We start from the raw sequence: 27,070 nt of genomic DNA on the forward strand, positions 1-27,070 counted from the left end.
TAAACCCTGTTGCATAACCCGTCGGAGCTCATCCCAAAGATTCAGAGACCGTTGAAAAGTGCATTTCGAAAAAAGTGGAAATGTTACCTTTTGAGAATAAGTTACTCAAATAGAATCAAACGATATCTCATTCATGTGAATAGGTGTTTTTAAGTTTAGATACCAGACTGGCTGTACTGTACCAGCACAAAAATTTGTCACACTCAGAAGGTTAGAACTCCAAAGTCACACAGTTCAAGTAAACCTCAATGATATCTATGAATAGATAGAAGGCTACATGCATTTCATGCAGAAGATCAAACTGTACCTTTTTTTTCCATGTAAATGCATTTTCAAGTTGGCGAAAATATCAGAAATTATATCGTGTAGATAAATGTTAGTGGTGTATACGGATAAATTCCGTTAAGTTGAATTCAACGATACCTCATTGATGTAAATACGTCTCAAAGTACAGGTGCCAAGATGAGTGTTTAGCATTGTATATATAGGGTGATTCAGAATTCATAGGTAAAAGGAGTGGCAGAACATACCTAAACAAGCCAATTTCTTCACACAAATAGGTTGTCGTAACGCAAATGGTGAACCGCCAGACGGCGCTTTTGTTGAGGGCATAAAAGTACTGGTTTTGCCACATGTGCAGAAATGATGTCTGGTTTCACGAATGACGAAACGGCTACACGCATTTCATGCATGGTGTTGCAGACGGGAATGCTCTAGAAGCCCAAAGACTGTACCGGGAGTATTTTCCGACAATGCACGTGCCAGATGTATGCAAAACGGACTTCTTTGTCAGCTGCATCCAGGAAATGCCAAGAGTGTGAGGACACCATAGAAGCCCATTACGCCTTCGGTGCAATCGCTCAAAGATTTTTCGATCTGACACGTGTCTTACCGGAAAACTCTCCGGTACAATCTTTGGGCTTGCAGAGCATTCCCTTCGGCAACACCATATATTTACTGTATGTCCGCGTTTCCAGCCTTTCCGCAAGTCAACATAGCCAACACCTTCTATAGCAGAAAGCCTCAGCGCGAAGTTTGTGACGTCACTGAAGTCGTCCATTTGTCATTGGATATACTGCAAAAGAAGGTGAATATTTCTCATACGTCGGACTGCTATATCCAATGGCTACAGGTGAAATGGACGACTTCAGTGACGTCAAAGCTTCACGCGGAGGCTTTCTGCTATAGAAGGTGTTGCCATAGCCATGACGAAAGTGTCATAGCCAATATTTTATGAGTGCAATCATAGCGTCGTCTAGCAGTTCGCTCGCTTATGTTTCGTCCACGCATTTATACGACAAAAATTGTTTTTTTATAGATGTGATATAACTCCTTTAAGTTTTGTCCATGAGTTCTGAATCACTCTGTATAATGAGGATCAAAAAAAGGTATTTACGTTTGAATTTGTAGCCGTGTTGATGATAGCGCACTGCAACTTTTCAAAATGTTTCTTGGTGCGTCAGCCGTTTGGAGTAGAGCAGAGCTCTTTAACGTTTTTGTACTCATGAGCCCTGCCGGCATCAATTATCAAAAGAAGAGCACCCTTACGGCAAGTTTGACGTAAATATGAAAAATCAGAATGATTTTAATCCTTGAATAAACAATTTTGACAAGGTACAATTGAGACGTTGATCAAGTGCTCGCGAGCACTAAATCGGACACAAGCATCGAGCAATTTATGCGCTTTTGGGAGTACCGTGGTGCTCGCAAGCAACAGGTTGAAGATGTGTAGAGTAGAGACTATTTGCAATGGTGATATACTTCGATCTTAAACCTCAGAATGTCCTTTGGTACATCAGGCAGATGCCTTTTCGACCTGAGATACCGTGTCTCTGACTACATATACGATGATGATAATTAAAGGTATCACGTGATTATTGATAAACTATTGTACGTAAATTCATCATACGTGAGCAAAAAGTCCCATCTTTAATTCGAAGAGGAAGCATTGAATTAAGTGAACACGTGCCTTGAAAAACTATCAATAACCGGGAAATCACGCAAAAACAAGCAGGGAGGTACAAACTATTATTAACTATACACAAACCCTTTTAAAGTATTCAACTTATTAACGCTGTTAATTGTCCTCTCTTTCATCCACTTACAATGAAAACGAACGCCGAATACTGTGGAGAGTTTTCTTTAATTACTATAATTAAATGAAAGTGACCGATAAATATATTCATAATATAAATGTTGAATAATAAAAATGGCTCTCGAGAATTATATTCAGAAAAATACAGGCGTAATTTCACAAGCATCCGGTCTCGTTGAGGTCATGTATTTCGAACCCTTCCTTGATCCATCCAAAAGGCCATTTCTCAAGCCTCTTCTTCATTCATTTATGGATAATATCGCGAGAACGATTTGCATACGCATGTATGTATTTCATTAATTGCTATTCGGCTGTCCACGGTAGTGGTTGCTGCCCTAGACTATGCTATTGGGTCTAGAAACGGCGATTGCATAAGTAGCCTTGACTCGCTTCACCAAACTCATCAGGGCGTCGTCTCGGTCGTGCCCGAGGCAATTCTGCTTCTCTGAATTCATTACGGCTCTGTCATCTAGGTGACGTAGGTGCCTGAAATGGCTGATAACAAACTGCCTGAAACAGAAACGATCATTATTATATTTCGATATGCCATTTATAAAACAGGTAATTCAATTTTTCCATTACTTGCGACAAATCATCTGTCGATATTAAAGAAGTTTCAATCAAGTTATGTGTATCTACATGCATTATTGTAATTTAATTTTATTATATCGAACTATACAACAATGAACAATACCGTGCTTAAAATAGATTTCATTCGATTTTCGTACAATTAAGTTTATGTCCGATTCAATTATCTACACTTAAGTAGATAAATTTCATGAACGCATAAGCGCCTTTAAGGTTTTAATGGATACGGAACTCCTGTTTGAATGTAGTAGTAATGGTGACTGTTTTCCCCGACGGGTGTGTGACTTTTTCTGCTCCCGCTACCTCAGGTTATCTCTGACACAACGTATGACAGAGATTAGATAGGAAAAAGCTTTGTTTTAGCAGAGCTGGATAGCCTGTCAGCTCGTGACAACCGAAAACATTAGTGAATCTCCTGCAAACACGTTGACAACTGGGATTAAAAATAGAATACACAACCCTTCGTAAATGTTTAACGTTAAATACAGAATGGTTGGATTTGACGATATAATATCTGTTTAGTTGAAAAATTAACACGGAATGGAGTGTTACTCATTTCCCGACTGAAAGCATTTTTTAAACTTGGTTCCATGATAGTTCGTGAGTAATGTTAACCAGATGATAACAATATCACCAAATACAGGGTGGGAAAAAAATACGTAGAAACTTTAAAAATTCATAAAAACCGGAAAAATGACCGAAATTAAAAACGGTTTGCAGGGTTAGCATCGCTAGGTCACGGGAATTTTTTTAAGAGGGGGGGGGGGGATAACTAAAACAACCGATAGGTGGCGCTGACGTACACAGGTCAAAGAAAAGCTATGCAAATAACGAACAGAATGCCTCTAAATCGTTTATTACAGCAGTATGTGTTCCACATGACCACCACCACAGGAAATAATAACACATTGCAGGCGAGTCACAAATCCAGCAACGGCAGAGTGCAGCAGGTCCACATACACGGTTTACAACGGTGAACTGGTGGGGATTAGGAGCACAAGTTCTTATAACCGTCTCATTTGCATATTTTTACCGAAGTCGATCGTACCAGCACCACCTATCGGCTGTTTTTGAGTTATTTTTTTTCCTGTCTTGTAAAAAAATTCCCGTGACTTAGCGATGCTAACCCTGCAAACCGTTTTTTTATTTCGGTTATTTTTCCGACTTTTATTCATTTTTAAAGTTTCTACGGCCTTTTTGCCCACCCTGTATATTGAATGCCATTTTCCGTTGGGAAAAGAAGCGTTGTTTGTTAGTTTATGTTGTTCTCTTCCAATTTTTCACTTCAACTTCCTAGCTGGGTTACTGGCCACAGGGTGCCCATATAAAAAGTTAATTTTTTTATTTTAATAATTAATAACTATACAATCCCTTGCAACACGAGTGACGTAGCTGAAATTCCTGACTTCGTGCATTTATATTCCGTAAGAATTACTTCAATATCACTGTATTCTTGCTATCCCATTTTGAAGACTGATTTTGGGTCACTCTGTATATCTATTTTTGAAGAGAAGTGGAACCACATTTGTTTCGCCTTTTTTTTTGCACCTCATTTCGATGTGGTGCCCTTTAACGCATTGCCAGCGAGAATTGTGATCTCGATCTAAGCTCACCCGACTCAAGTTTGAAACTCGTTCTTCAGCTGCAGAAAGTTTCAGATTGTGGAATTCCCGTTTGCCCATGTTTTTTTTTAGGGGGGGGGGGTAGAAGAAAGGTGTTCGATTTAAATATTTTTCTTTTTCTTACTTTTGTCTGCTGATGAGAGGGGGGAAGCAAGAAGGGTAACCAGGTTGCCATATCGCGCCAGTGTTTTACCCACCTAAAAGAAACGATAAAACACTTTTACAAATTACTGTCGGAAATCGACATCTATGGTTGCGCACATGGTTGGACGAAGAGGTACGCGGCACAAGAGTTGCGACTAGGAAGAAAAAACCGCATAGGGGTGGAGGAAGAGATGTCCGCACATAGTAAAGGAGGGGGAGGATAGCGAAAATGACAGGAGGGGTTCTGAAATGTAAGGGTGTGATGAGATAATGATCCCTCCGCAAAAGCTCTTCTTTTTTTGAAGAGACAAAAAAAAAAGTGGCGAAAACGGACCAATCAGCAGATAGCAAAAATCAGCACATCGAGGTGAAAACAAACTTATTTGTTAAAGTTGCACACCTCGTTGAGCATCCTCTTTCTCTTCTTTATTTCGCTTCTCGAGTATGTGCGGTGTAAAACTAAAAAAAAAAAAAATATTTTTTCGCAGCTAGTCTGTATTTTACACTCCCGTACCTATGGTCTCCCCTCTATGTACGTGGCTTAAGAACTGTTAGGACAGCCCTCCATTGGAAGCTACTAGGAGAGAAACCAAGTCACGGAACAAGTCGCGTGTATGCGCAAGACCAGTAGAGATAGGTCTTGCGCATACAAACGACTAGCAGCTTCCTGTGGAAGACCGGCCTTAAACAGCTAATTGTAGTTCAAAAGTCCGGTCTCTATTGAGGAAATTCACTAGCATTTTATCCTAAGTAAAGTGAGCCCCAACACACTATTTCGATATAGAAACTTAACTACAAGTCTAATGATGATTTCAATAAACAGGGTGTCCTGTAAGTCCTAATGTGACCTTTATCTCATCAACCGTTCGTCGTAGAGGTATGGCTTTAATTTAAAAAATGCTCAAAATGTATTTAGGAATCATTCTGTACCAGTTTTGAGAGTGAAAATACAGTATGTCATAAAATCGCTGTGGTGGTCGAGTGGTGATAGTGATGGACTCGCGTCGCGAGGTCCCGGGTTCACACCCCACCGTCACCACAGTGGTGGTTAGCTAAAGTTGGTTTTCTGTGTTTCCCAACTTCAAGGCGCGAATGCGAGCCGATCTCTCCTTTGAAAAAGGTCTCGCCACAGAAAGCAACAAACAGTACAAATGTAATTCAATCATAACACATCACTCACTTCACTTCTGAAATATAGATGGCAGCACTGAAAAATCAAACACAACACTACATACGCACTCAGACTGTTAGAGTACACACACAGTTACACTTTCGGCACAACTCACCAGGTAGTAAATCGCCCATACAGGGTGATAGACCTGCGCTGTGCTCGGTTTGAAAGTGTCATGAAATAAAAAAAATTAAATTTTTATACATCCCCCTTGTCTAACTTCCAATTAGAAAAATGTTGCCCAATCTCTCTTGAGGATGACAAAAAAAGTCTCAGGTTTCTGGGTGGAATATTCGCTGAGATATTTGAATTCAAAAAGCGGAGAAAAGTTGTAAGAAAAATAGCGTATATAAGGAAAAGAAGCGTTTGGGTGTGTGTGTGTGTCCATAGTTTATTTACTGCTATTTCCCAAGTTTTTTCCGATTTTTGAAATCCAAATATTTCAGCGAATTAGAACTTAAAACATGGAATTTTTTTTGATGACCTCAGGGAAGACCGGGCAACAACTTTCTAATTGGAAGTTAGAGGGCAGGAAGACCATATAAAAATTTAGATTTTTTTTATTTTGTGACTGTATTTCGCTCTCGAAGCTGGTACAGAGTGATTCTTGAACACATTTTGAGCATTCTACAAATTAGAACCATATTTCTACGAAAAACGGTTGATAAGATGAAGGCCGAATTAGGAGTTACAGGACTTCCTATACACTGTCATGTATTTTCAAAATAAGTTGTTACTAATTAGCAAACTTGATAAAAATAATTGTTGAATAAATTAATATTAGAAATTGGCAATTAGTGAATGTATTATTTTGTTGCGTCGTTTTCAGCCCGGAATGTGAATGCATTTTCATTCACATTCTCTAAAACAGCGTTTCTCAACCTATGGTTCACGGACCAGAATGTATTTCATGGCACAGGCAGACTTGATAATTTAATTCTAACTGAATGAAAAATTATTAAACCGTTGTGATTGATATTAGTAATGACGGTATGGGTTCAAATAAAAATTACACCTTTATACTTAGTTTCACCATACATCATCGAGGAAAATGCGATCCTAAATACGGGATACCATTGAATTTTGCCATAAAATGCAATATATTGCCATAAATGCAATTAGGTAATTCTATTGCTAAAATTGCTGAAGGTTGGGAAAATAAAAGACTGCTCATCGCAAATGAAAAAATGTATTTCACAAAAAATATATTCAATTGATCGCATGACCATATTTCATTGAGAAAAGTACGGTAAACTGGGATCTTAAATAGGATAAAATACGGGACACCGTTAATTGTGATCAAACACGTTGCCAGAAGTAGAAACAATCGCCAATTGTTATTAAAATTGCTGAAAAATTCTGGAGAAAAAGTGGAACCTGACAAATATTCGAAATGAATACTTATGTTTTTTGCCATAATTATCATACTGCAATTTATGTATTATGAAAACACTTTGTATTCACGACTTTATTAAATATGAAAAATTCAAATAAACTTGAAAAACGGGACAAATGTCCGACAAAACATCGGATTCGATGTTTTGTCCATCATTACGTCCCGTAATACGGGACACAGGAGGTCCGTCATTTTGTTTCAGGCATTTTACTGGTCGTTGGGCTCAGAAAGTTTGAAAAACGCTGCTCTAAAATAAATTTCAGGACGAAGACAGATCGTCGTTTAAACATATCCTAATCATAAAAACAATGAATAGAGACATCCCACATTTCGAAATCCCGGAAGAAAACCAAGAAATTGCAACTCACGAATTCCGTATCTATTCTTAAACAATCGGAAAAACGAATTTACAAATTCAAACGACAGTATTAAAGAACACAAGATGATAAAATCCAAACTATTTTTAGAAGCAGAAACAAATTCCCTTTAAAGAGTATTTATTCCGACAACGAATTCATTCATTTTTCCTAAGAAAAAATAATCTCTAAAATTCCGTGCGAATAAACGAACCAAAAAAAAAAAAACTCCATCTGATTATTAATAGTCTTTAATGCTATAGAATATACGGGAATTAAGTTATATATCCAACCGGTTATTATATGCATGAAATATTCTTTCAAGGAAAGCATTTTTTTTGTACTGGTAAATGATTTTAATTGCTTTCCGGCGGGAAAAATTCTCATTCCTTATTGAATTTCTGTTGCTTTCTAAGAGAGACATTTTTGGGAAATATATATTATACACCGTATAACCAGATATAGACGTCTATTTCAAAGACGTCGACGATCTTCTTTTACAAATAATTTAGTCTCAGAAACATCGCATTTATTTATTTTTATTTATCCTTAATGCCATTTTTTATTTACCCTGAGAAGTTTTTAATGAGTTTTCTTTACAGAAAACTAGTTTCCTCAATCTACGTAAATACTAAACTTTTAAAACAAGTATTTGCATACTTTCTCGATGCAATTGAGAAAAGAAATATATGTATCTATATAATTAAGAAGAAAAAAAAGAAGCATAAAATCGAGTTAAATGTATACCTTGGAAGTTATGCGTACGAATTCATTTCATTAAGATATAATATAAAAAATTAGAACCGTTTTGTGTATTGATAATGGATGGAAAATATGTGTCTCGGTATCTTTGTAATGTCGTTTATGTTACTATTATTATTTATTTATTTTAAACTTATTTTACGATGGAATGAGACCCTGTGTGTGTTTAAATTATTATTAGGCATACTTACGAAATTTTAAAAATGAGTAGTTGTTTTTCTCGCGTTAAAATTGTGTGATTAAGTTTTATCTGTTGTAAAGCGGTTGATTCTCTTTGGAGACGTGTGGATAAAGATAAATAATAAACGGAATAAAACCAAACTTTTTATGTTCACAGTTTTGAAGGGAATAATTGGATTAAGTTTGCGAGAAAATAGCAAATGTGATCAATACTGCGGACACACCTTGGCTACAAATTAATGATGAAAATATCACTCAAAATTGTATGCTTATTTCGTCGAATCTGTTTAAAAAATTGTTAAAAACTATGCCAACTTACCCCAGATGTGGGGCAGGTTGGCACAATCTCTAGAGTAAGTTGGCGTAGCATGAGAGAGAGATTGTTAATAGAGCTGAGGAATAAACGTAAGTTAGTAATTACGAAACTTATTTCTAGAGTCCGGAAGTTTAGGCACTAAAAATGGTCAAAATAGGCAGGCAAAAAGGCACTAAAAAGGCATTTATAATTAATGAAAACAAGCAAAAATAACTAAAAGTCACCATATTAAGGGGTCCAAAAATTGGCTAAAATCTTGACTGCACTCACTCTGGATCTTCTGTTTCAATAATATAATAATTTCATTATGAATCAAATTAATTTGATGTTATCATGTCAAAGAAAAGTGTTTGTGGTCCCTCAAAATTAGGAAAATTAGGTCGGAGTTCGATTCAATCGAATACTTAAAATATAATTAGCTAACATGCAAAAACATAGTGCTAGCTGAAATTAAAAATATCAAAATTATAACGTTTTCATATGGAATTATTTAAAAAATATTTTTATGATAACGATACATTTTCTCAAAATTTTCAAATATTGAGTTATGTATTTGATTGGTTTGCAAAATCGATTTTCAAAAAAGATCTCTCAAATTCGGGAGATGATTTTTCCACATCTAAAATGACTGACCACGATTGTTTGCAGTGCATTTATTTTGTGTAAAAAAAAATGAAATCGAAATAACATGAGTTTCTGGGTTATAGCCCTATCAGCTCCCCCCACTATGTTGCAGCCATGAAGTCAACCAATGGGCTATTGGGACAGTCACTGGTCACCTATTCAACTACAATGTTGTGCAATCATAAGCAAAACATCTGAAGCAAGTGGAAAAACAAATTTCTAATTTATTTGTGGCTTTTCTTATACATGGGTTGCTTTCGCGTCTAAAACTCTTACAATCTCGATGCGAATTCAACGGTATGTGTTGATTTCTATCTGCAAGCTACGTCTGTCACTTGTATGCCCAACACCGATTTTCCTATTTCTCACGCATTTATTTGCGTTTAAATGGAGCTAGGACGAGAAAAGCTTTCCGATAAAAACTAATACTGAGTGTTGAAGATTTTGGAATGGTTCTCAATGCTAAAAATATCCAAGTTCTACAGAATATGGCCTCTGAAATTCAAGAACAAACTTGAAATAATGTTAAAAAAAAGCATTTATGGCAGAAAAAATTGAAAAAAAAGACATTTTTTACAAAAACAGTTTGAAAATAGGCAAAAAAAGGCATTTATGGCATTTTGTCTGAACTTCCATTCTCTAGTTATTTCAATACAAAAATGCAGAAAAAAAATTATATGCATGTTAAGCACTCAATATTTTGAAGAAAAAGACGAATGTAAAAAAAAAAAGCAACTGGTGGTTTTTAGTGTCATTTAGCGATGTCTCCTAATCGCAATCGTACATTTCCCGAATTTTTCTTGATGAAATATAATCACTTTAGTCTAGTGTTCTCAAACTTTTGTCACTATTCATGATTCATCCCCGGTTCCCCACATTAGTATATATTGTGCATTCATGAAAGAACCACTTCAAAGCATAAATAGGCACACACGTCAATATTTCCAGCTCGTCGCGACGCCCTGACAAAGGTTGACGACGCACACTTTGAGAAACACTGCCTTATAGTCATACACGATTGTTTATAAAAGGGTAAGAGAAACCGGCAAACACCCCCCACCATCGGTGTCTTTTTCACCACACGTTTAGTTTTTATACACAAATATTTTTAGAAATTTTTAGAAATTATTATTTTAATTTCACCCGTAAATTTGAAGGAGTATTTTCATTCTTTAAAAGAAATTTTGAGGAGTAAAAATGAATTTTGATGTGTGAAATAAGCAGCTAGATGTGTATTTTGGCAAAAATTGCCTCCATCTATCTCGAGGAGATGGTCTCAGGAGACATAACATCGGAAATCATGCATATATTGAAAGTTTTCGCGGAACTTGGTGCTTCGAGGCATCCGACTACGTTTAGAACGTCATTTTGGAAGACAATATCGATTTTTTTTTTCATTTTTTATGAAAGCTCCCATTCCTTTGCGATTCCAAAACAGGCCTTGTTTTGTTTATATGAGGCTTAGAACCGAAGTCACGCTCACTTTAGACTTGCGTTTTCACATCGCATAATCTGTGAATAAAAAATTTTAACGCGCTTCGCGAAGAATGCTATTTTTGACATTCTAAGTTTGAAAAAGATTTCTAAAAATCGATTGATTGTATAGTTACAAAATTTTAATATGATACTTTGCCATGTATTGTAAAGTTTGTATGAACCAAAATCTAAGGTCTATCACATGTATTTGTCGTAACACTTAAGATAAAATGTAAAAAAAGTATATGTCATCAACATCCAGACTGTGATCTAATTAGACTCGTATCAGGTTTTATTACATTTTTCGGCCTTTTTTTTAGGATATTTTTTCACTTTTGAAAACTTTTTCAAAATATAAAGTAGGCTAGATTTTTTTTTAAACAAAAAAAATATGCATTACTTTTATCACTCAATTTGTATCTTCCTTTACAGCTGATAAACAAAGTTTAAAATCAGTTCCAGGTAAATTTAATAAATAGTAAAAATTCCAAGAGCTGGCCACACTTAAACAAACAATAAATGAAAGTGAATTCAAGAAATTCTGATTCTATGTGGGATGTTGAGAGAGAGGAATTTTCATTATATAAAAGGGAACTGGTATAGTACTTGCATATATTACAGAGAGGATTTTGAAATATCTGCAAATTCACATGTTGAATGATTTCGATCCGTGAGAATGCTGCATGCAGTAAGATTTCGTAAGTTTTATTTTGCCTTCGAATATTGAAGAACTGATGACGTACGTGATATCAATCTTCAGCATTCTGGTTCCAGTCCTTGCAGGAAAGTATGAAGCTTATTGATACTATCGATAAAGTCAGTGTGCGTGGGGTAGGCCAATTTGCTATCATTAAATCCAAAAAAAATAATTTTTATAATTAAAACAGATATTGCGTGCAGAAAAAATTTTTGATGTCTTTGAAGGAATGTCTAAAAAATTTGAAATTGAAGAGAAATTAACACTGTGAGTAGATCATTAGTAGATCAGTAGTGTTGTATTTTTGAAATATATGACATCCATATTTTTATGGGCATCTTTTTCTCAGCCACCTTGTTGGGCATTTTGCCTGTTGTGGCGTTGTATTTGTATTTGTATTTGTATCAGAGCCCCCGCCCCTCCAAATATCCCCGATAGCATCTGTTTACCATGCTATTGCACGTATGTTGAGAGAAGTTTATTTTGTTTTTTTCCGAAATTTCTATTTTATCTTGGAGATTTCCTAACCACGCATAAAATATGAATTGTTTATTTGAAAAATTCCATTGGCAATTTTGGATGAAATCTAATGGTGAGAATGTGTGTGATTCTCAATAGATACGATAAGAATTTTTTTATTTTATCTCCAGTTAGTATAACGACTGGTTGAGTTTCGAAAAAATTTGATACGTTATTTTAACAAAATTTTTAGTCATTTTAGGGGAATTTTTCTTTCAGTTTTTAAGACATTTTTTTCGAATTTTTAGGGCATTTTTTCGAGTTTTTGGGCCAATTTTTTTATGGTAATTTTTCATGGTTTTTTAGGTCAACAACATCCGGACATTGCTAATTACAGTGTTTTATACACAATATGTAAAATGAAATTTTAAAACATTTGCACGGACATCCACGTTCGTGCGAATGTTTGTAACTAGTGAGCATACTATACACAATCCTTTAAATATCAGTTCATAACCTGAATCATTACTAGCTGAATACACTGTGAAAATAACAAAACGTTTCATTCATAGAATATTTTTTACAATCGTGTTGCGAATATTACATCAATTTTGCTCAAAATTTGACATAAAAAATCTATAGAAAATGACATATATAGCCCAAAATCTATTATTGTTTTTAACCATTTTGAGACACTTTCTATCAAAAAATGTTATTAAAGTTCACTCCACTACCATTTCATAGAAAATCGCTAAGAAAAGCAGTCGGATATCCTTTAAAGCAATCGATATTCGGCATTTTTTCTCTCGTTTCAAATACTATCATCAATTTGATAACATAGTAGAAACAACAAACTGAAAAAAATTAAAAAAAACACCTCACTTTTATATATAAGACGAGTTTTCTAGTTTCTACTTCAATTCTTTTCCTCATAACTAGTACCTGGCGTAATATACTATGTTAAACAGAATATCATTTTGCGTGTGCTATCACAGACTACTAAACGTGTGATTTAAAAGGAATCCGTTCGAAGATCGATCCATATCATTCACTCACTAAAAACCATGAAAGTATTCTAGATTTGTCTTTTTCCAAGGAAAAAGAGTCATCGATAACATAATAATCATAATAATGAAACATGAAACTCTATACTTAATAAATAAGATAAAAATATAGAAAATATCTACATATATATATACTACCTTGTAGTTTCTTTACCGCGACGATATCAGTGTAAATTGATGAGGCTATTACCATTTTTTTTTGCTTTTTTGAATGTGAAGCGAGTCTATTTGAAAATGATACACAGTTCATTTTCGCAATAGGTGCTTATGTAATAAAATCCCCCTTCTTTGGTATCTATGACATTTTTCTTTTTTGCAAGTACTTTAACAGAATCTTAAACAGTTTTTTTTTTTGGGTTATGCTATACACAAATGAGTAAGATTGAAGAGACGAAGTAGGACAGGAACGATTCGCCTTGGAGAAATTGAATAAAAAAAAAAAGGCGTAATGTGTAGCCAAGTAATATTATTGCCTGAATTTCGTGATATCAAATTTTTAACTCGATATGATTGATAACTTTATAGTTGCTAGAAAGTATATAAGATAATCTAAGTGTTTTATTGCAGATGTGATATTCTTGTATCATTGTAGTTGAATAGAGCAGTGGTTCTCAACCTTTTCAAGCCCGTGGCCTGTGGTTTCATTCATTTTTGTGAGTCGAAGGCCCGGTCGAACACACGACCAACGGAAAATGAATGAGGAAAAATGAAACGGCTAATCACTCGCGGCCCGGTATGAATGAGATCAGGGTCCGGTACCGGGCCGCGCGGCCCGGCGGTTGAGAAACACTGGAATAGAGTATGGAGTCGGGTCGTTCATTTGAATTAATGATAGTCCTGAATGACCTCAAGTTAAGGTGTAATGTTTGTGTGCAATTTCTGTACTCTTATAGGCCGGTCGTCCAATGGAAGGTACTAAGAGCGAAAAGTCGCGTGTATGCAGAGCCGTCCTTAGGGGTGTGCGACATGTGCTCTCTCACCGGGCCCCGCGGTTTCATGGGCCTCCGCACTTATCGTAATAGAAGTGAAAAAAAATATGCATACGTGTATATCAAAAACATATTTTCAATTCTGAGATTTTTTCTCTCATTAATTTTGAATTTTCATCAATTTTGGGATATTTTCCTTCAGTAATTTTGGATTTCCATCGATTCTGGAGTTATTTCTCTCACTTGTTCGGAATTTTGATCAATTCTGGATTTTTTTCCTCATTAATTCTAGAATTTGTCCTCGCATTAATTCTGAATGCTCATGAATTCTGGGATATTTTCTTCCATTAATTCTGGATTTCCATTGATTCTGGGTTTTTTTTTCTTGCATTAATTCTGAATTTTATCCATTCTAAGATTTTTTCTCTCATTATTTCTAAATTTTGATCAATTTTCCGAGTTTTTTCTCTCTCATTAATTCCGAACGAAATTCACCAATTACACTAGGGTATAAGAGATAAGGATATATATATATATATAAATAAAGGAGATGAGAGATATTTATCTCCTTTATCTGTGATAAATTTTAAGTATTTATCAAATTTACCAACGACACTTGGTTACTATGCATATTTGTCGGTAAAAGTGATAAATTTATCAAATTCACCAAGACCATTGAATAACATATATATATATAACCAATATATCACATTTACCGTAACATGTACAGTATTTGACGAACTTCATCGAAGGAAACTAGTTTATTATACAAGATATATTTTCGTGCGCGCTTTCATCTCCAGCAGAAAATTGTTCAGATGAATCTTGTTTTAGTCACTATTTTCGGCTTCTATCCGACGAGATATTCGCACGAAAGTATGTATTTCGCAATGACGTCTTTACTTACTGCTATTTTAGCTACTGCTATATACGTACTCCGAAGCCGAATGTCAATTCCGGCTGAAATCGAATTCATTTGCTAGTCGCGAGAAACAAAATACAACTAATTTTCGTTGCTACAGGGAATATGTCAACGACGTTTAGTCAATTAACTTATTGAGAAATTATTTTGAAACAAGCAGATAATTTTCATTTCAACATTGCCCAAAAAGATCGCTACTGAAATGTACTGCCGTAATAGTGTTTCAGTTCTACCTTTTGATGGTAGAATCGCAAATCAACTCTTCTCCTCAGAAGTGTATCTAAATACAGATTGAAATTACTTTCGTTAGGATCGAATTCTATACGACATACGCTTCCAGAATTAGAAATTGTTCATGCATTTTGAGATACATGATGTCAAACTGGTTCCAGCATTGCTTACATATGCGTATAAGATTGAACAAAATGTTAATTTCATGACGTAAATTCGTGTTTTACCTGTCCTAGAAATGACTAGCTTCCATGTTCAGTCTATATACTACGCTTTTTTTCTGTCTGTCTTGCAGTTATAATTAAACTAGATGTGTTCTGATTATATCAGGCTCATTGATAAGTTGTTCTTAAAACAGACTAATTTCAAAAGTTGCCTAAACTAATAATGTTTTCAAGATCAACAATAGTATTTGAGAGCTCGACGATAGAGAATCTTATTATATTTGAATCTTTTCGACATCAGCTTTCCACGTTCCCAAATCTTTCATATGTAAGTAAGCTTCGTATCATGAAAATAGGGATATCTTCGATTGTGAAATATTATTAAGAATATGATACTCACGAATATAATCATTGATATTCTTGAACTGCAAATAACTGAATTATCAAATATTTTATGCCCTAAGGTTGTGCAGGACAAAATGACAAAATGCATACAGTATTACTCTTGGGAAATCGATAGAATCTCAACTCACCCGAGTGTACTCGAGGTTTAGTAGCTTCCTCAACGCAAATGCACTCCGCAAATTTCAATATCGTGACTACAAGTGTATTTTACTGACTGTTGTTAGTTGAACTCGGAGAAAGAGAAACTTTGGAAAAATGAACTAGAAAAATAAAATTAAGGTTGGCTGCATTATCGACACGAAAGTAAGTTTCGACACGAGTATATTTATTACATCTCCTTATAGTACGGGATGGCTCGCGCCATTTTATAAGAAATTCAAACTAGTGGGCCACTTGAAGGAAAAAAAAGCTGATTGTTAGGCAATTAAAACAAACTTTTCATGCTTGCGGTAACCTTGAAAATGCGATCAGAATTCTACATATCCCATGTCTACCCCTGCTCAATATATATGTTTCTAAACAGTACACTAAATTTTTGTGGCATCCTGGTCGGGAATCACAAACCTATAACTCAGTTCAATTCAATTTTTATGTCCAAAATATCTCTTGGAGTTAATGGCAAGCATATGGTACCTTCCAGCAGAATTTTCAAACGTTTTGGTTCATGTGAAACCCCCATGGTGATCACAAAACTGTTCCACAAAAGCGTGATTTTCAAAACATGTGTGGTGTTAGGGAATTGTATTCAGTGACAGAGAGGGGTCATAGCTTAGCTATGAACCTATTTTTTCTCTTTACTGGTGGGCCCAAAACCCCCACCAGTTAGCATGTTAAAAAAATTGGGTGGCTGATTTAGCACCGGAATTCCAAGCCATGTTCACATGAATACAGTTCCATAAAATTCGTCTTAAAGTCTATCCGTAAACACCTTACTACCTTATCTGCGCCATTTATTTGATGAGATATAAACTTTCAAAGTGTGACCTATTTACATTACCTTAAAATCGACTTTTGCGTATGCAACCGGTCAGAAGTACGATTTCCAAGACGGATTCACGTCAAAAAGTTGTGTTTATGAATTTATGGTAATGAAGAACTTGAAGTGTGATGTGACGTAAACCATGACCATAACAGTTTCAGAAAATCTAGTTCCATTGTAAATCAGACAAAACGTTATCTCAAGTGAATTCAATTTCTAGAGGAAAAATCAAACTCACTGGGACAAAATCTCGAACTTGAAGGATGATGATAATACAAAAAAAAAAAAAAAAAGACAAGAAAAACAGATACTACTACTACGAATCTCGACTAGAATAAGGTTCAGCCAAAGTCAGTTGATGACAGACGTTTGAAAGCGATTCAACGCTTGCTTTGCCGCCAAAAAAACACGTGGGTTCATTCCCCATTCATAAAAATAAAATAAGACAAAAAAAAAGGAATAAAGATATTTCTTTGCTTCTTTCTATTCCTTGATTCATTACTTTCAATGAATAAAGAAAAGGATAATATAAAAGAAAAACAAAGACATCCATTGTTCTAAGTTGAAAGGAGGGAAACACATAGATATCACGGATATTATGAAACATTCACAGCGAGAAGTTGAAAATGGTGCTTTCATAAAAGTCAGGTTAGCGAAAGAACCCTACTATTATACTACACTATGCTATCCCATAAGTCTACGTCAGAAATGATACAGAAAGCCAGTTCTGTTTGGCAATGAGTCCACGCAACTGCTGCCAGAAAGTTTTGTGAACCTTAATGTAATTTTTTTTCATTGATTTTTTTTCCGGAACTTGTGCCGTTTCCCAGCTTTAGCATTAATGTAGCAGAAATTTTCACCGATACGTTCAAACATGAAAACATTCGCACATTACGTTATGATTAGAGCCTGGATTATACGCTCTAAAAATATGCAAATATACACGTAAAAATGATAAAATGTGCACTTAAAAATGCCAAAATGTAGACTTAAAATGCCAAAATGTGCACTTAAAATGCCAAAATGTGCACTTAAAATGCCAAAATGTGCACTCAAAATGCCAAAATTTGCACTTAAAATGCCAAAATGTGCATTGAAAAACCCAAAATAATGAAATGAAAATTCGGAAAAAGTTAAAAAATCCAATATATGTACCAAAAAAAAGAGAGAAAATATGCATTAAAAAAATCGCCATGCAAAAAAGAAAAACAACAAACATGTTTTTAAAATGCATATTTTATATTTCTTAGTGCCTATTCGTTTACAAAAAAATATCCCCACACATATATATGCTGCACATCGTTCGCAGTCATTGGTGGTCCACTGATTGAACAATCGGCTTACCGAGTTCAAAATTGTGGTGGTCCGGACCAGTAGTGAGAAACTTACCTTCCCCCTCCCCGCGGTGATACATTGATCACGGAAGAATCACCTATGGGAGGATCACCGATCCGCAGTGGATTTTTATGGCTTTTTGCATACCCTTAGTGGTATATCACTCTTCTAAATGCTAATACATTTGTGCATTGAAAATTAATTATTGTTATTAAGAACAGATTAAGTTTAGTGGACCAGTCATGATGTCTGCGGACCAGTAGGTTCTCGTATGAGACCAGTGACTTTTATTTTTCTATTCTAACGCTGCTGCATATGCAAATAACTCTACATATGTTTGATTTAAGCATTTTTATTTCTAATTCGTTGTAGCAACTCTGTGACAAAACACCAGTACAAAAAGAATTTCGACACTATTTTTATAAAAAAATTGAACACGTTCGACATATCACTAAAAATAGCATTACAATAAAACGGTTGATATTTTGCAAACAATACTGTATTACAAACATTTCTATTAATTCACTAAATCATACCTCTGGAAAAAAAAACCCGATGTTATGAAAACATTATGAGAAATATTTATTTGAAAAATTACAAAAAAAGTGATTGAGCTTAAATAAACCTTCAGAAATATGCATTCATTCTGAAAATTCTTTGATTTTATGCATTTATATGCATTAATGCTAAAAAAGCCAAAATATGAAGATGCATATGCACATATTATCCGGGCTGTAGTTATGATATTTAGGTGACAGGGCGTATCAGGCGCGGATCTATAGGGGGAGGGGGTGATCCCACAAGCGAAATATGCAAAACTGCCCCCAATGTGATAATTCACGAAATTTTCGGAACTTCTATATCATAATATTGCATTCAATCAATCTGTTCCAAATTACCTGTATCAACGTTTTTGATTAAATAACAAATTGTGTTGGTTGTTAAACCAGGGGTTTTCAACCTTTCAGACACGGTGGGCGAAACTGAAACTTCCCACGAAGCCCGTGGGCCACCAACTCATTTAATTTAGTGGCATCTTAATAGAAGGGGGCCAATGGGGGCCCCGAGGGACAAAATAATTGAAGATTTTTATTTATTCTGAAATAATTTTTTTTTTATTAATTATCAACGTTGATAAGTTTTTGATTGATTACTGTTCAAGTTAATTCTGAAATTGATTTTAATCTGAAATCATTTTAAATGATGCTTTAATTATTTATTTCGGTAATTCTGAAATTATTTTTCTCCTCAATATATCTCGAAATCATTTCTTTCAATAATTATGCAATTATTCTTTTATTGGTTGTGAAATAAATTTCTATTAGAAATAACGAAATTATTTCTCCCATTGATTTATAAGTTGTTTTTTTTTCACTAATTCTCTAAAATTATTTGTTTCAAAAAATCAAAAATGATTTTTTCAGTAATTTCGAACTTTCATAAATTCAGGAACTATTTCTTTCATCAATTCTGAAATTATTTCTTTCATTAATTTTAGAATTAATCGTTTTTAGATGTTTTCAACCATTTACTGAAAATAATCGGCGGGCCACAACAAAAAGCTCCGAGAGCCAAATGGGTCCCGCGGGCCATGCGTTGAAGACCACTGGTTGGTTTAAACGCTTAAATGCTCTAGTTTTCATATAAGAATTTAAATTGAAAAATTTGAACTAATTGACGCTAAAATAGCGTATCCAATAACCATTGGGAGACACGGTAAATTGAAAAAGTTGTTTATATCCAGTAGAGTAGGGCCCCCGTCTCGCATCAAAGTAAGGCTTTGCAGTTTTGGAATTGACTTCCAACTTGCGCTCATCTATTCTTCGGAAATGGCTCCAAATAGTAGGTTGGGGTGTAATTTCCTTACCTGAAAACATAAACTGGCTACGCTACGGCAAAGATTGACACCAAAGATTGTTTGACATTGATACAGTCTTGCTCTAATAATTCCCGAAGAAGGACTGTACGGTACATTTACCAACGAGTATACTCGATCCATTTCCTTCTCACAAGGGATGGCATTTCAGCCATGGCAAGCAGAGTAAAAACTCCATCGATTATTTGCTATTCACACTACAGTAGGACCTCCGAAATCCGGATTCCTTAGGACCTAGGTGATTCCGGATTAGGGAATTTTGCTGGATCATGCATTCATTTTTGTTTTTCTTAAGTTTTCACATTTTAAGTGGAATTATACATCTCTTTTTGAGTACTTTAATTCATATTTTGCTTTGAAAATAAAATTTATAAAGAAATGTATATATATATGCGTATATAGTAACCGATAATTTAATTAAAACCATAATTTCCAATTTACATTCCGTTACCTACTTCATAGTGTCCTACAATTGACTGACGGTTTTCAAAATGGGATAGCAAGAAGACGGTGACAGATATTTAAAGTCATTCTTGCGGAATATAAATGCGCAAAGTCGGGAATTTTAGATACGTCATTCACGTTGCAAGGGATTGTATAGTTATTTAAAAAAATAACTTTTTGTACGGACACCCTGTGCTCAAAAACCCAATTAGAAAGTTGTCGCGCTGTCTCTCCCGATGCCAGCAAAAAAATTTCCACGTTCCTAAGTACAATATTCGCAGAGATACCTGAATTCAGACATTGGAGAAAATTTGGGGAAGAAGCGTTATCCGTTAGTTTTTGTTGTTCTTCCCAACTTTCCTCCGATTTTCGAATTCAAATATCTCAGCGAGTAGTGCACTTGGAAAACACGGAAATTCTTTTTGTTAGCATCAAGAGAGACAGGGCAAAAAAATTCTGATTGGGTTTTTGGGCACAGGGTGTCCGTACAAAACAGTTATTGTTTTAATGACTATACAATCCCTTGCAACAGGAATGAAGTATCTGAAATTTAAAAAAAAAAATTACAACCATTGCTCGGATCCAAAAAATTGGTAGATTTTTAGCAGCTCTTTATTTCTACACCCTTTCTCAGCAATTTCACACAACAGTAATTAACAAATTTCATTTAAAGCAATAACTTGCCATTTTCGGCAAAATTTAGTGATATTTCGTATATAAACTTCTAGAACACTGAGAAATGAAATGAAGCAAGAAAGTGTTTTTGTGTTTTTTTTCTTTCGATAAAAGATGATTTTCGGACTAATTCATCCATTGAGACATATAGCTGCCATCATTGTTTCCTAGAAGCCCAAAAATTGCAGAGGACCCCCCCCCCCCAACAATAAGCAGGGCCGTCTTCAAAGCATCATAGGCGCCCGGGCCAAGTGATTTTTCTGGGGTCCTACCTGACAAATTTTCGAAAATTTCAACCGGTTCTAATTTCTTTGAGGCCCCTCTTCGCTTGAAACCCCCGGGTTGTGCCCGGGTGGGCCCCATGCGTTAAGACGGCACTGACAACAAGTGGTAAAAAAATAAATAAAATGGTAGATTTATTAGAAAAGGCTGAAACAGAATTTACGCAAGGAAAAAATATCAGAGGTCCCCGGTTGAAAAAATAAATAAATTCGGCCGAAGTGTCCGGTTTATGGGTGTCCGAATTTGGAAAGTCCGACTCAGTGGGTGGCTTAAGAGAGGGTGCAAGGGGTGCGGTGCATCCGGGCGTCAGGTTGGTAGGGGCGATATTTTCCCTAACGAACTCGAGGCGACCACCGATAGACAGCGCCTTCACTTCCAACCCATCTCACTAATGGCAGTAAATATAGCGATTGCAAATAGCGAGCAAGTTGCAATATAGCGATATGGCCAGAGTTGGTGTTTGATGAAGTAGTAGGTTGGTAGGGGCAGCATCTTAAACTTTAGTCGGATACCAATTTTTAAAAAAATTTCCAATAGTAAGAATTCACATGCCATCACGTTTTTGACCCATAGTCTGACAATGAAATCGTTGAGAAAACTTGAGGAAACTGTCAAGGCCTGTGGGGAGAGAGAACCGTAACACCAGAAACAATGTACTCCATCACAAGGTGCACACAAGTGTGCATTTTAGCGCCCTCAAATATACATTTTTCCGGTAGAACGGTGTTAGATAGAACGGGTTTTTTTCACAGATGGGGTATCGGGTAATATGGAATATTATTTTGAGAAATACTATAGCAAATCATTCATTAACAGTTTCCAAATTCAAAAGACTTCATTATCTTCACTTATCAAGATAAATATGCATAAATTGTGATACAAATACAAAGGACACAACAAGCAAAATGCCCATCAAGATGGCTGATACTAGCGGAGCAGGACGTTTGGACACGGCCTCGTGACTGCGGTTAAACACAGCCTCGAATCATTAGTTATTCTTCATAATGTTTCATATTTATTTAATCTTTATTTATTTTTTTTGTTTTATTTATATGTTTATTTTATTAAATAATCATTATTGTTCGCACATTAATCTTGCAACATCTATGTTACATTAATATCTTACACTCTATTGCATACAAGATTCATCGAAAGACTGGTTATTTGTGGAGATGAAGATTACCAGGAAGAAAATTCATCACTGCCCCCACGGGGACTCGAACCCCGGTCTCTCGCTTGCCGGACGAGTGCTCTACCATTTAAGCTATGGAAGCAAACAGAACATTTCAACTTTGGAGCGTATATATGTGTTGAAAGACACCGTACATGGACGGCGTCAACAATCAACTAATAGCTCGTGAATGACAAAGGCCAACCAGATGGCCATATGCATATAGAAAGTCCCCGTGGGGGCAGTGATGAATTTTCTTCCTTGTAATCTTCATCTCCACAAATAACCAGTCTTTCGATGAATCTTGTATTGACAAGTGGAGAGGACGTTTCTATATACACTATTACATATCAACTAATAATATAACATTTAACAACACATTTTTGAGAAAGAAAAAACCGTAAAAACACACCAATGAAGAATTTAAAAACATAAAACGCTTAAAAAACGTGAAATTTAAAAAAAATTATTACGCATCATATTGATAATATTAAGTTCATAGCATAATCGCATTAAGTAATAGCATAAAAATATGAGATCATTTCTCAGTTACTGAATGAACGCCAGGGGGGCTCTGCGACCGGACTTATCCCGTTGCCGAGATCTCTTCCAGCCCAGCTACGTAGCAGAGTTTGGGACAAAGTGAGTGCCCCTAACAGTCTGAGTGTGTAGCTAGTGTTGTGTTTGATATTTCAGTGCTGCCATCTATACTTCAAATTGTGAGTGAAGTGTAATGATTGAATATTTGTAACGTTGTAGGCCTGTTGCTCTCTGTGGCGAGACTTTTAAAGGGGAGATCGACTCGCATTCGCGCCTTGAAGTTGGAAACCACAGAAAACCAACTTCAGCCGACCACCACTGTGGCGCCGGTGGGGTTCGAACCCGGATCCTCGCGATGCGAGTCCGTCACTATGACCACTCGACCACAACAGCGGCTTTCTCAGTTACTGTGAAGTTCTCATGATATTCGGCATTGCTGTGTCGAAACGGCGATGTTCAAACGGCACGGATCCAAATGTCCCGGATCCAAAAACGTAAACATACCGGATATTAGACCCAAAAACACTTCTTGTATAAACACCGAATGTGGGGATGTATTTTGTATTCCGGTCTAAAGAAAATGGATTCCATCTTTCGCGTGCTAGCAGCAATGTTAGCTTTTACTATATTCCCGAAGAAAAATAGCTTGATTGGCCTCCCTTAAGGGGTTATCTGCGAAAGGAGCATTTGATTATCTCGCGTGTAATCCCTTTGACTGCGTTGACGAATATCCGGCTGGTGTAGTCACGAAAATAGATCTCTTTCTAATGAGTTTTGCCGAGCAGCTTCGAAACGTATTATGGAAAAGGGCCACACATTTTCTTGAAATAATCAGGGGCTTTGTTTCCATGACTAACATGAGAGTTCATTTCTTTCTCCAGATAGCGTGTAGGACGTTGGGAAAAGCACGAAGTCATTACGAGACTACTTCCCAGTCTCAAACACAGAGTGACTGCGAGCAAAGGGTTATGGCTGAGGTGTATAATTTAAATAATATAGCCATTCCCTCCACCTTCCTTAATCACCTCGAACGTAAAGAGTATGGTAATGTGTTTATCGTACCCGTAGATAGCACCAATTTTACCAATGCTATTGTTGTATGTACAGAGTATTAGAAATTCATCACACATCTGAGCTGGAAAATGGTTCGGGAATAATATTTTATATATGATACGCCCAGAATTCTCCCTCTCTTCTTCCACTAATGCGTGTTTATATCAAATACAGGTGAGTTCGGTTATAACATACGCCCTTGGTGATTCGAGAGGTGTGTGTTATAACCGACGTGTATGTTATAAGCGAGGTCTTGGAATCGGACGAATTAGCAGTTGTGTACACAGGCTCTGTTCCAAAGTGTTTGTACAGCGGATATCTCTCTGTGACCGTTGACTTTCGAAACATACTTTTCGTTACAAAAATTTTTCAAATGATGTGTTGTTACTTAAAACCGCAAAATTTGTTTGAGGGGTCGTATACATAAAAAAATAAAGAAATTAACTTTTGATACAGTCCCCGTGTGCTCAAAAAACTGGAATAGAAAGTTGTTGCGCTGTCTCTTCCAAAGGTAACAAAAAAAATTCCACGTTTCTAAGTGCTAATTCATTGAGATATTCGGATTCGAAAAACGGAGGAAAGTTGGGAAAAAACAGCGTTAAAAAAAATGCGAGTTAAACGGTTTTTCCGCATTTCCCTCATTTTCCCTCATTTTCAACGAGGCTTACTTGAAATTTTGAAAAAAAATATATTTAGATTATTTTCATAACTTATAAGTTAATGCCTTTGACAATTGTTTTGGCTGTAATTGGCACCTTACTTTTGACAATTGTTTTGCCTATAATAACAGCGCTTTACTTGCCTTCAACAATTTTCTTGACTTTAATTGGCAACTTTATTTGTTTTTGACATTTTTTTGGCTGTAATTGGCAACTTCCGGCTAATAATTGTTTTGGCTGTCATTGGCAACTTTATTTGCATTTAATAATTTTTTGTGATAATTGGCAACTTTACTTGCACTTGATAATTTTTTGTGACAATTGGCAATATACCGATTTCTCGTAATTTTATGAAGGAAATATGGTCAACCTAGGCGTTTATCGTGTAGTGTGTATAGTAGAGATTCTGTGTGTAGATACTTTTCTACAAGACCATTTTTCGCAGGCCGGATGGAACCTCTAGGCTGGCCGGCCGCCTTTGGCCCACGGGTCGGAGGTTGTGCATCCCTAAACCAGGGATGCACAACCAGGGATGATGTTTATTGATGAAATTTCTCCTGAAGGTGTCCACCACTCGAGTATGGAAAAATAAAAAATAGTTCTATAAAAGTTTTATTAAATACTCTTTAATAAGGGCATTATGTGAAACCGATGTTCTGCAATTCGAAATCAATATTTAACATCCTTTTTATGGATATTTTAATGTTGGCATCAGGGCCGCAACTAGATGCTTGGTCACCCGGGGCAAGTGCGCATTTTGGCACCCCCTTGTAATGTTGAAGGTAAAATTTGAGAATGAAATTTGCTCCCCTCTGGTCCAGCGCCCAGGGCACGAGACGCGCCTGCTCCTCCTTAGTTGCTGCCCTGGTTGGCATCCCTACTTGCAGTAGAATCAGGATATAGTCAAAATAAATTTGGCTTTATTTCGGTTATAATGTAGGCCCACGACGCTTGCTTTTTCAGCAGTGTTCTTTGACTGCTGGTCCGCGCACCGGTATCCAGGGCATATAATAAGGGTTGTCTCACGAGGCGCTGGAGTCGGTACCAGCTGACATAACTCGTGACGTCATTCCGATGCATCGAGCCAACACCTCCTATAATAATAATCTTATAACCCGATAATCTTATCTATAGGGGGTATTGACAGAGCCACGACCTCCTATATAACCAAGCACACCCGTTCCCGCGAGCACCATTCTAGAGTGTTCGATGCTCGTGCCCGATTCAGTGCTCGCAAGCACTTCATCAACGTTCCAATTAAACACCTTGTACAAATTGCCTTCAAGAATCGAAACCATCCTAATTTTATGCATTTCTATGTCGATCATGCCGTAAGGGTGCTCTTCTTTTTATGATGGGTACAGGCAGTCTCGCGACTAGAAAAAAGGTTAAAGACCTCTGTTATAACCCTCATGACCGTGCGCGCCCGCTTTGCTAAAATTTTATTTTATTAATATATCTTGTTAATACGTTGTTAGTTACGGTAGTTTGCACAATCGCTGTACTGCCCATTTCACTGAATTAATTCCAAAATTATCTTTTCGATTATGTTCATTAGTATCTGGATATTTATTGTCTTGCTTCGTTCAGCCATTTAAACATTTAAAATAAGACGTTTTGCATTTGCTTATGAGGTAACTTCCACTAAGATCATTTTTATCGGATCCATTTCAGTTGAATCACGTACGTTAACTTTTATTGGGTTGATTGAAAGCAAACTTGAGACAGATAATTTTAATTATCTTCCTGAGCTTTCTAATAATTTTTAATTACCCTTTTGTTCTCCGTTTGAATTTGTTGAAGCTTTTAGAAGTCTTTGGAGTTTGCTATTATCAATATAACTGCAATATAAAAACGTGGGAAGCAAACACAAAAAAAATCTTAACGTTTGAAATTATTATTATTTTTATTTTGAATGCTAATATTAGAAAGCATTATTACTTACCAACTATTTCTTGGATTTTATTCATTTTTTTGCTATTTTCATTTCTTTCCAGATGCACTTTTTTATCCCTATTCAAACTTTTAATTCTGATAAAAGTCTTTATCCTAGAACAAATGTGGATAGCTTATGGGCATATATCTGGGAACACCTTCGTAAGTCTCTCTTTCAGCTCTTTAATAATACCTTCTCGATGGTTGAATGTCTCACACTCACCATAGAAAGATTTAAAAACTCTTTCTCGAAGCTATCGGCCATTCTTATCCATGTCCCCGACGGCACTGTTAATCCACAGAAGTATTTATCCAAGAGAAATTTATCCGAGAATTGTTCTTGACGTTGCAATCGCGCAACAACTCATATTTCTTTATCACTGATTTACACAGGAATCACAAAAAATGAAATAAATAAATAAATAAAAGTACCACCCACGCATACCAATGACACTAAAACAACAATATAACGAGAAAACTCTCACTTAAAACACTAAAATGAGCAACTAAATGTTAAAAT

The 27,070-nt window shown here is 35.9% G+C and overlaps 1 protein-coding gene and 1 non-coding gene across 2 annotated transcripts in view; both read right to left on the bottom strand.

The window, feature by feature from the left end:
• Positions 1-2,124: 2,124 nt before the first annotated feature.
• The window catches only part of LOC149065480 (leucine-rich melanocyte differentiation-associated protein-like), a 59,279-nt gene continuing 34,333 nt past the window's right edge, over positions 2,125-27,070 (bottom strand). Inside the window, exon 3 of the mRNA XM_089253922.1 lies at positions 2,125-2,605. Coding sequence (XP_089110048.1) covers positions 2,431-2,605 — 175 coding nt within the window. The 3' untranslated portion in view covers positions 2,125-2,430. The remainder of the gene's footprint in view (positions 2,606-27,070) is intronic.
• TRNAA-GGC (transfer RNA alanine (anticodon GGC)) lies at positions 22,395-22,466 on the bottom strand. Its single transcript has one exon. It is a non-coding gene; the product is annotated as a tRNA-Ala (tRNA).

This window comes from Pholcus phalangioides, unplaced genomic scaffold, assembly GCF_987345545.1.
Source record: "Pholcus phalangioides strain wild (caught in Gottingen) unplaced genomic scaffold, Ppha-v1.0 ptg000039l_1, whole genome shotgun sequence".
Classification (NCBI taxonomy): domain Eukaryota; kingdom Metazoa; phylum Arthropoda; class Arachnida; order Araneae; family Pholcidae; genus Pholcus; species Pholcus phalangioides.